At 55.3% G+C, this 10,593-nt stretch overlaps 2 protein-coding genes across 3 annotated transcripts in view; one reads left to right on the top strand and one right to left on the bottom strand.

The window, feature by feature from the left end:
* SLC6A6 (solute carrier family 6 (neurotransmitter transporter), member 6) overlaps nucleotides 1-6,065 on the top strand; it is a 68,022-nt gene extending 61,957 nt beyond the window's left edge. For both annotated transcript variants that reach the window (XM_005870018.2, XM_005870016.2), the window contains exon 14: nucleotides 2,010-6,065. In XM_005870018.2, the coding sequence (XP_005870080.1) occupies nucleotides 2,010-2,150 (141 nt within the window). In that variant the 3' untranslated portion in view covers nucleotides 2,151-6,065. The remainder of the gene's footprint in view (nucleotides 1-2,009) is intronic.
* The window catches only part of GRIP2 (glutamate receptor interacting protein 2), a 54,879-nt gene continuing 48,680 nt past the window's right edge, over nucleotides 4,395-10,593 (bottom strand). Inside the window, exons 25-27 of the mRNA XM_005870124.2 lie at nucleotides 4,837-4,979; nucleotides 4,495-4,569; nucleotides 4,395-4,419 (exon numbers count right to left, since the gene is read on the bottom strand). Of these exons, the coding sequence (XP_005870186.1) occupies nucleotides 4,395-4,419; nucleotides 4,495-4,569; nucleotides 4,837-4,979 (243 nt within the window). The remainder of the gene's footprint in view (nucleotides 4,420-4,494; nucleotides 4,570-4,836; nucleotides 4,980-10,593) is intronic.

Raw genomic sequence — 10,593 nt, forward strand, 5'->3', positions numbered from 1 at the left:
CCCGGCCTCCCACCTCCTCCCAGAAATTCCTCAGACAATACTGTAGATTCCAGGGCACTTTCCAAGAAATCCTTTTCTTAGAATCTCCCTTAACCTTTGGGCTTGGGTGGGCTCCAAGATTGCACTGTTTTGTTCTGGGCTGTTTTTATTGTTATTCTCTTAAAAATCTGGAGCCAGGATGTCCTGGGGCCCTGGCTCCCCTTGGACTGGGTGGGTTTCCTTATGGGCAGGCGAATGGCCTGGAGGTGTTGGGGGGAGAGAGGCCTGGCAGAAAGCGACCAGCCTTCCCCAGGCAGAGGAAGTAAGCAGGGCCGTGCCAGGGAGGAAAGCATGGCGCTCGGCCTGGGGTGTTCCTGCAGCTTCGGCTCCTTGTATTTCCTCAGAGGACACAGGGGAAGACCCCAGTATTCAGCCAGACTGGCCCTTTTATTTGTGAAAGTATTGAAATACTGAGCCCGGGGACATACAGGCAATAGCTACTGCCCCAGCCCTCCGGGTATATACACATACACGACATCAACCCCGCCCCTCCCCGGGAATTCCCAGAATGGCCCTACCATCCTGAAACTGAAGGGTTACTTGGAAGCATAGCAGAGGGGCTTGGATGTCTGTTCTGATTGGTCAGTACCCAGAGCAATTACATAGTTCAACCATGGGGGGTGGGACACAAGGACACCCAACAGGTCACTAATTTGTGTCCCTTCAAAGTCTAATTTTATTTATTTTTTTATTAAATTTTTTTTAGAGAGAGAAAGAAACATTGATTGGTTGCCTTCTGCACAGGCCCTGACTGGGGATCGAACCCACCACCTGGGTATGTGCCCTGACTGGGCATGGAACCCCCCACCTTGTGGGGTACAGAGGACATTCCAACCAACTGAGCCCCACCAGGCAGGGCTTCAGAGTCTAATTTTAAACATCATTCCAGCCCCAGTGTAATGGTTTGGTCAGAGTGGGGCTGGTGTGGAGGAGGAGGAAGGGGTGGGTGAGGAATCCACTCCACCCCACACTTGCACCCCTTCCTTCCCTACACACCTAACCCCCTCCTCTGAAGGCAGTTGAACCACCAGCCATCTGCCTTTGCTATGTGTCCCTGGGGCTCCCACGGGCACCGGTTGCCCAGGTATCTGCCCGCCATGACTGTCTCCCAGAGCCAGGTTCTACAGACCCAGCTCTGTCCTGGGAGGAGTCCAGTGGCATCTCAGCCCCCATGTAAACAGCTCGAGTGGCTGTCTGGGGCCTTTGTCTCCTGTCCCTCCTGCCGCGTGCACACCCCACTGTACCAGATGTGCAGAGAGGGGAGCGATGGAAGGGGAGCAGGATGCCCTTCCTGCTGGCATCCCCCCCTTCGCCCTTTACCTGTGGCCTCCAGCCGGTCCTTCAGGGACCCGGCAGGCAACCCAGGTGCGGGAAGCCACTGGGGCGGGCCCAGGAGTGACCTGGAGAAGGTGATAGAAAGCTACAGCCGGCAGCGGTGCGCTCAGCTCGGCCAGTGGTTACTGAGAGGGGACCTGGGGCCTGCAGTTGCCAGATCTTGCCATTTTTAAAAGAGAAGGTGGAAATCTGGGTTTTCAAATGAAACACCGTAGCTTTTAGTAAGCAGCTCTGGAACATCATAAACTGAATGCCTATATAGACAACTTCTTGTTCACAACTGCTCTCTACTTACATTTCTGAGTGGACACTTGACGGAGTGGGGAGGGCGGCTGGGAGGCAGGAGCCCTGCGTCCGGGTCCCAGTTCTGCCATTGGTTCTCTCGGGGTCCTTGGGGGAGGGCTCTTTGCCTCACAGATTTCACGAGTGGGCAGCCAGCTGGGAGGATGAAGGGACCTCAAGGAACCTTAGTTCCCGTCTTTGTTTGCCGGTGGATGAAACAGGAGGTGCAGAGAGGAGAGCAGTTAGCGAAAGGCCGAACGGCACGCTGGCGGGACCCAGATGGGGTAGAGGGCCGTGGGACAGGGAACCAGATGCCTGACTTCCCGCCCATGCCTGTCCCCTTCCTTCTCCAGAGACTCAAGTACCTGCTGACCCCGAGGGAGCCCAACCGCTGGGCTGTGGATCGAGACGGGGCCGCACTCTACAGCTCCCACTCGGCCATGAACGGCACCCTCATGAAGCCCACCCACATCATCGTGGAGACCATGATGTGAGCTCTCTCGGGCCGACGGCTGCTTTCCTGCTGTTTACTAACATTAGATTCTCATAGGACCAGGTTTACAGAGCTTTATATTTGCACTAGGATTTTTTTTTAATTGTCACAGAAAATATTACTGTGTATGTGTGTGTGTGTGTGTGTGGTGCGTGTGTGGTGTCGTGTGTGTGTATGTGTGTGTGTATTTTGTGTTGATTTGGGGATATTTTGTACAAAAAACAAAAACAAAAAAAATACAACAACCCATGGGCAGAAGTCCGGGGCAAGGCAGAGCTTTCATACTGAATTAGATGTATTTTATGGGAACTGGTAAATTTTTCTTTGTATTTTTTTTTTTTACATATAATTATATGTACACTTAGAGATTGTCATACACTTTTACCACTTGAATTGATCTTGCCAGCAATAGATCTCGTTTTCAAAAGCAATTCTTTGGTGCTTGTGTAGCTGGCAGAAAGTTCTGCCCCCTCCCTGCCCCCCAGCCCCCCCCAAATAAAACAACGCAGGGTGGAATTTTCCTGGGACAGCCAACCCATTTTAAAGGTGTAGTACCTCCCAGACCTGGTTCAAGTCGAAGCAGGGAGAGGGCCCCACCCGCTGGCCAGGCCCACAGGGGCCTGAGAAAGGAAGGCTGTGAGGAGTCGGCTCAGGACACTTGTAACCAGGAAGAGAGATGCCAAAATGCTGAACCAGCCCCTCAAATAAAGGCGCTGACTGAAAGCTGAGAGGTGAGGCCTGACAACAAAAAACAGAACCCCACCTTTTATTTTGAGGTCAGTGTATTTGCTGAGGGACGAGGGGTGAGCGAGTGGACCAAAGGATGTGGCCCAGGGTTCGGGTGGCCCGGTGTTGGGGAGGGGTGCTTTCCCCTCATCTCTCCACCCTCATCTCCCAGAGGCCGGGAGAAACTCCTGGCACCGCTTGTTAAGACCCCAGCCCAGGCCCACGCGGGCTCCGCGCAGGGAGTACCAAGAGCGTCCTGGGGCCTTTAGCGAATGCTTGAATCCAGTAAAGTGCTCTCAGCACTCTTCCTCCCAGTTTAGTCACAAGTGCGACGCTGGGTAGACCCTGGGTGGCGTAAAAATCTTCACCCCATTTCCCCCCCCCCCCCCCCCCGCAGTCCCTTGGTGTCAGAATGCACTACATGGGACCGAGAGGGGGCCGTGGGGGGGCGTTTTCTAGGAAGTGGGGTTGTTCGGGGGGCTGGCACCCCAGAACTGGCTCGACCAAGTATGGCGTCCTCTCTGAACCAGCAGGGAAGGTACTCACCTTTAATATCCCGGGTGTGGACACACCTCCACCCTGGCCCCCATTTGGACCTAAACTGTGCCATTTTAAAGTCACTTCCAAGTTCAGTCTAAACTAAACCGAAGCGTCACAAACGGCAGTGACTGCCTAGCAGGGGGGTGGAGGGTGGAGATTCAGAGCAGGGGCTCTCTGAATCCTGGAACCCCGCTCCCCCAATCCGAGAGAGCGAGGAGGCTTAGCTGTCCCCCTCCCCAGGGGCAGAGGCCACTCTGAACCTCTTGTCTTGGTAAACTTTCACATTTCGCTGTTTCCAAAGCACCTGCTCTGCCAAACAACACCTATTCCAGGCCGTTCCGTTCCGACATGTTCCTGTTTTCCTATGTGTCGATGGTTGCTGCTGTGTCTGATTGGACTTTGTTGGTTTTTTCCCCCCTAATTTTACCGAGTAGCAATGTGACCTGTTTTCCTGTCTTATGGAACTTTAGTAAACTAACCACTGTCAGCGATTGGGGACAGGTGATCATGGAGCGAGGGGGGCTTGGCACGCTGTGGCTACCTGGGCACCTGTGGTCATTTCAGGCTACACACATCTCCCCTCTGGGGCTCAGATCCCCAGGGAAAGGCCACAGGGTGGCAGGCAAATTGCAACATCCTGGAAAGGGCCCGAGGAAGGCCTCTCCTTGTCAGATTCCCAGACCAAATTCCAGACCAAAGACACATGCAGACCAAGTCCCCAGGTGCCAGCTGGGTGGAAGGTCAGCCACGTTCCCCAAGCCCACCCCTCACACCTCCCTGGGCACCCGTCTCCAATCGCGACCCTCGTGTCTGCCCCCCTAGCTCTGGTGTATCCGCAGACCTTGGCTCTATGAGTACAATGTGGAACAACGCGCGGCTTCTCTCTGTCTCCACATAAAGGAAACTCCTTGGCACTCAGACTCTGTCCGCCTGTCTCTGGAGAAGGGGCGGTGCTGCGCCCACTCTCGGCCCGGGTGGGTCAGACGTTCTGCTGCCCGCAGAACCTGGAAGGGGTGCGAGGGAGGTGTTTGAAGAGCATTTAGGATGCAGAAATGGGTGAGGGCCCAGGATAAACTCACCAGGGAGAGGCCTCATCACACTGGGCCTGGGCCATGTTAGCCCCACAGGGGGCCACACAGTCAGTGATGGAGAGGCTGGGGGTAGGGGTGGGGGGGAGCAGTGAACGCTCTCATAAAATGGGGAAATGGAGGCCTGGTGGGGGGAGGGACTTTGGCCCAGCAAGGGGGGACGGAACCAGACGGTGCGCAGTCAGTTCCGGCTGCAGGTCCTCTGAGGTGCGCGTGGCGAGTGCAGCTCCTCGGTGTTCTCCCTGAAGACCAAGGACGGACGAGCCTTTAGGAAAAAGGAAACGCTCCATCCAGTGTTGGGAGACGAGGTGAGCAGCACCTCTACCCACTGACCATCCTTGGGCCAACCGGCCCCCACGCTGTGACTCGGGCCTGTGCACCCGGTCGCCCTGGCCCTGCACCCGGGGGCCCTCTGTGAGCGAGGCGTCCAGATCCCTGTTGCACATGAGGAGACGGAGGCCCACGGCAGCCAGTCGCTGCGCAGAGGCAGGACCCCAGGCAGGACTCAGAGGAGGCCACTCCCAGGCAGCAGGACGTGGCCTTGGATTCTGATTTCCGGGCGGAACGTACTTCCCTCTTGGTCCCTCCGGTCCCAGCACAGCCCCGGAGACAGTGGTGAAGCATCAGGGGAAAGGCAGCCCCCCTCGGCCTCGCACAGGGCATTCTGTCACCAGGTCCCACCTCACCGTGGCCAGTGGCCCAGCCAGCATCTCACACTGCCCCCTGGATGGTGAAGTGCTCTGTGCAGCCAGTGCTGGAGGCAGAGGTGCCTCCCGTCCCCCGACACCATGGACAGGCCAGGGGAGGACCGAGAGAAAGCCCCTCTGGGCAGCTAGAGGGCCCAGCCAGACCTCAGACCCACCGTCGGGCGCCTCCAAGCTGGGCCTTCCACATGGATGCTATAAATACCACTGTGCAAAAATGCAACAAGCACAAAGCCACAAAACAAACCCCCGATCTCAAAACTGGAGAGGAATTCGGGCCCTCCCTCTCGGAATGCATCCTGCTGGAATGGGAGCCACTTCATTGTTCTCTGTGGGTGTCACGCAGACGTGTTCTGACAAGGTCCCGAAGGATGAAGCGTCTTGTGATACATTTGGCTTCAAACTGAGGCGTTAGCTCCATTCCCCCCACCCCCCATTAAATTTCAAATCCTTACCAACTGTGACTCTGTATTTAGCACAAGAGAAAGCTGGGGACGCGGTTTTGCCTCCTTCCAGAAATATGTCTGGCTCATCAGAACTTTTTTTTTTAACATCAAAATATTTTAAAGATATTTTAAACTTTTGTAAAGAAAAAAATCCACCAACAAGAGATTCTTCTGAGGAGGAACATTTGTATTTGAATAAGACCCTTGGTGTGTAATTCAGTCTTGCGATATACAAGCTTTTGTGTATAAATGTTTTATGATCTGAATCCCTGTATTTTGCAGGGTGTTTCCTCTTTTGCTTTCTAGATACATATGTATATCGATATTTTAAATCCATCTTTGCTTTTTTTTTTTTAGAGGAGTTTGTAATCACCTTATAACATGAAAATAAACATTTCCTTTTTAAATCCACCATGTGGGGTTCTATTTTGATGAGGCTGTTCTTTCTTCCATTTGGCAAGTGCTCCACAGTCCTGAGGGGCTTGCAGGCCCACCCGGGGTGCTCCTCACAGGTGTTCAAGGTTGGGGGCACTAAGGTAGAGGCTTCCAGAGGGGACGTGGTTTGCTCAAGGGCACACGGCAAGGCTGTGCAAGAGTCATTCGCACCCAGGCCCACTAACTCCTGGGCTGGGTCTGCCGGTCCTTCTGAGTGAAGCTCACCTGCTACACACATAGCCCCATGCAGCTGGTATATCTCCCATAGTCTCCCGAGCCTCAGTTTCCCCATCTGGGACAAACCCCCACCCCCTGTAAGGGTTTAGGGGTGATTAGAGGTGATGTTCATCATGTATCAGGCCCTCACCTACCCGCACTGGCTCCGTTTCCTTCTTTCCTGGCCAGGGCTTATCCTGCTGTAAGCCCAGCAATGGGGAGTCGGGAGGGAGCCACTAACTTGAGGTTGGTGCCCTCCCTGCCCACCCAGCCTCCCACCAGGTGCAGTCACTGAAGCCTGACTGCATGCCATCCCATCAGGGCTGTGACTGCCAGTGCAAGAGTGGGGCTGGGGTTGCTGGAAGGTGGGTAAGTGGCAAGTCCCGGAGGTATGCACGTAGGGACCGCACACTGGGACCTCAGAGGGGAGGCCAGCGGGACCCCAAAAGGTCAGTGGTTGGCACAGATGTACTCGGCCTTAGGGGTCACAAGCCCGACACTGTTGTAGGTGGGGAACAGGCCAGGCGGGTCGCTGTTTGGGGCAGCCTTCCAGCCCACTGGTCGCATCACCCTTTATGAGTGGGAAGGTCAGGGAGCCTGCTGGGTCCTTTCCCCAACTTCCCAGACCAAAGGAATCCCAGTATTTCATGATTTATAGACCATGTTAGAATAAAATATCCCCCTCCCCAATTCTTTGTTCTGGCTATCTGCCTTTCTGTTGGCTGCTGTGCACCTCCCTCCCTCCCTCCCTCCCTGAGTGTTGTGGCTCTATGTGCAAATCCTGACTCCATTCCTTCTTACCTGTGTGGCCTTAACCTCTCTGTGCCTCACTTCCGCATCTGTGATGTTGGCATGGTAACAGAGCCACCTCTGCAAACTGTTGGGAAGATCCAGGGGATTCTTGCAAAGCTCTCAGAACACAGCCAGGCTCTAGGGCTGGTGCTACTGCTCCCGGAAGACCAGCAGAGCCCCGTGCCACCCTGCGGCCCCCAGTGTTCCTAGCCCAGCCACACAAATGCAATCGGTGTGGTCCAGCCCTGCTTCTATCCCCCCGGAAAGGAGGAGCTACTCCATCTGACACAGCTGATGGGAAGAAGCTCTTCCTCTGTCCACACAGAGCCGTGGCTCCTCCAGTGGGACCCAGGCTGCCCTCCAGGCCCCTCCCCCACCTAGGCAACAGACCCGTCAATCACTTGCCTCAGCGGCCTGCTCCTCCTGCACAGAAAATAAAATCCATAGTCCCTACTCATGGTCCCTTCATGTTTGGGCTCTTCGACCTCCAGTCTGGTCTCTAACCCCAGTCCCTTCCGTGTCTCCTTTCTCTTCCTTCGAACCATCAAGCTCATTCCCCACTCAGGGCCTTGGCACCTGCTGTGCCCTCTGCCTGGGGCAGGCTTCCTCCATGTTTCCACGGGGCTGACTCATGTCCTTCAGGTCTTGGCACAAAAGTCACCTCTTCATCGAAGCCCTTCCTGATCCCCTGAGCTAAAGGCCCCCACCCCAGTCACTATCCCTCTTTCTATTTTGTTTTCATTGCTTTTTATTCCTGAAAAAAAAATGATATTTTCACTTGTCAATTGTCTGTCTTTTGCTAGAATATAAGTTCTGTGCAGACAGGATCTCATCTCTCTTGTTCTTGTTTTTCCCCCCGGGGGCTAGAATGATGCATCGTACACAAAGGCTTTTTGAGTGGATGATAATGAATCAAAAGCAGGTGAGATGTCACAAGACCCAAACAGATGCTGACTTGCCAGCCTATGATTTAAAAAAAAGTAGACGCCCACTCCAGGTGCACTTACATTATTTTATTTAAAAAAATGCAAATCATCCCAACAGCACCCCACCCCCAACTCCCAAGTCACTGCAGTCCCTGGTGGGACAGACAGATTGACACGAGGTGCAAACACCCCAAATGGCCTTTGCAGTGCAGCCCCTTGGCTTGTAGTGCTTCCCGAGAGCCCTAAGAAACCCCATGTAGAAAAATACTTTACAAGGAATATGCTCTCATCTCAGCCAGAGAAAAATACAGCTTTTAGGGGTGGGAGGGGCGTGTTGCAAGGACTGTTCCCAAAATGCATAGGCAGGCAGGACGCTCACCGGGACGGGTGTCAGGAAACGTCAAGTCTGGGATGAACATCCCCATGAGAAGCCAGAAGAAATATTGCATATGAGAAGGCCGGCCACAGCAAGGAGTCCACCCGCCGAGCCTCAGGTCTCGTTGCATACGTGGATGGGGAAGGGGGATGGCAGAGGCCCCAGCCCCAGGAGGAAGGGGAGCATTGGTCAGGGTTGGGGTGCATCTTCCCTCGCCTGCAGTCCAGTGCAGCGTCCCCAAGTCAAAGGCCTCGGGAGTGTGTTCTGTCCAACTCTGTCAAATGACAGAGGCCCAGAGAGGCTGAGCCACTTTCCTAAAGTCACACAGGTGAGGCTGCAAGTGGCCATGTCTCTGCTGTGCCCTCACCCCAAGCTGAGGGTTCTTGGCTCTTGCTTGGTGCCCCTGTAATGGGTGGACAGCGCCTTTTCCTCGGGGGTGGATGTTCCCACAGACGTCCAAGAGAGTAGAGGCACTGGGCAGTCCAGCCAGGGCATAAGGGCTCTCCAGGGAGGCAGGCCCTTCGGGAGAGTGTGGGCAGAGGGCTGAGGGGCCACAGTGGACATGGAGGCCTGAACCTGCTCAGAGACTGTTCACCCCTTGATTGTCCATTGGGGGGCATCAGTCTCACAGGGGGTCACACAGCAACCGAGCAGTTGGGGGGTGGGGTCAGGGGGAGGAACAGGCCTTTTGACTCCTGATCTGGTCCCTTGAGTGGAAGAACGTTTTTCGGGCCAAGGGGGGACAGAGGTGAAGCGGGGTGCAGGTGAGAGTGGGTGCCCCGTTTTTGTGAGACCCCCATCGAGAGCTGGGTGGGGGCAAAGCAAAGCCCAGACCTGGCTGCATCCTGCCTGTCCAGCTCCATCCCAGGGGCCACACCAGACCACCAGGCGGAGGCCCTGGGCCCTTCTCACAACCAAAAGGGTTTCTGGTCTGTGGAAATGAGGAAAGCAATTTTAAGAGATGCTGGTGCTTCCAGATTTCAAGTGGGAAGGAACTTCCTTGAATGACCACTTTGGACACTGTCACTATTGAGTGTGAGAGAGAATGGCCATCTCTCCAGTCTCTCTCTCTCTCTCTCTCTCGGTCTCTGTGCTTCGCCCTCCTCCTTCTCCCCTGAATTGGACACTGGGGAGTAGTGGCACCAGCTTATGTATTGTATTTCCATGGCTTCCCACCTTCACTGAGTGGCAGGTGAATGGAGCCCCAGTTTTATCCCAAAATGACTCCCTCCACATGGAGGAGCCTGGGCTCCGAGGGGCCTGTGCAGATGGGTTAGTGGCCACATGTCCTACAAAAGAAGCAGGAGGGGCTGAGAGCCCAAAGCCGGACACTGAGCTGCCCAGGGCGCCCAGTACCCTGGCCTCAAATCTCAGAAGCTTTGGATCAGAGACGCCAAAATGAAACAATCACCAACTTTCATATCAAAGGGCTGATGCTTCCTGGATTCCAGATGTCCCAGCTCAGAACCTTCTAAGTGGGGACACTGGGACTCAGAGACTCTCAGAACCAGCAAGCCCCGAACACCAGAATCCTGGAGGAGGAGGTGGGCTCCATCCGGGCAGCATCCTTCCTGGCGATCATTTCTCCCGCTGAAGTGGCCCCAGCCTCACCCGATTGCTCCTGTCAGGAAACTAACCCTCTGAGCACATGTGGAGGCATCACTGGGAGGCCTCACACCTCAGGCAACAACCCCACGGGGTGCCCAGCCCCTGCTTGCTCACCTGCTGTAACGGAGCTCACTCCTCCGTGGCAGCTCATTCCAGCTCCATAGCTCCACTGGGAGAAAGCGCTCCCTACGCTGAGCTAGGCTTCCCCACATCAGATGCCTGACTGACGATGCTCAGTAGGGACCTGAGGCCTCCTCCAGACCCCTCTTCTCCCAGCTGAGCAGCCCATCCCTGTTAGGCCGGGCACCTCTGGGCATCTTGGAGACTCAACATGGAGAAAGACCTGGAGATGCCACTCCAATTGGGGCAGGGGCCTCACTGCCTGGCACCCCAGCTCCACAGAACCAGAGAACAGTGACAAGGTCCTGTCCGTGGCTTAGAGCCTGCCAGATGGACAGATGGACATGTGGGTGGCCACTTTTCCAGCCCAGCTACAGGTCTGGGAGCCAGGATCAGCCGGAGTGCCCCTTGGGTGTCGACCACGCCGACGTCAGAGCATCCGGGGGCTGCTGGGGCCGGGGGCTCGC

Source organism: Myotis brandtii, unplaced genomic scaffold (genome assembly GCF_000412655.1).
Source record: "Myotis brandtii unplaced genomic scaffold, ASM41265v1 scaffold312, whole genome shotgun sequence".
Lineage (NCBI taxonomy): Eukaryota > Metazoa > Chordata > Mammalia > Chiroptera > Vespertilionidae > Myotis > Myotis brandtii.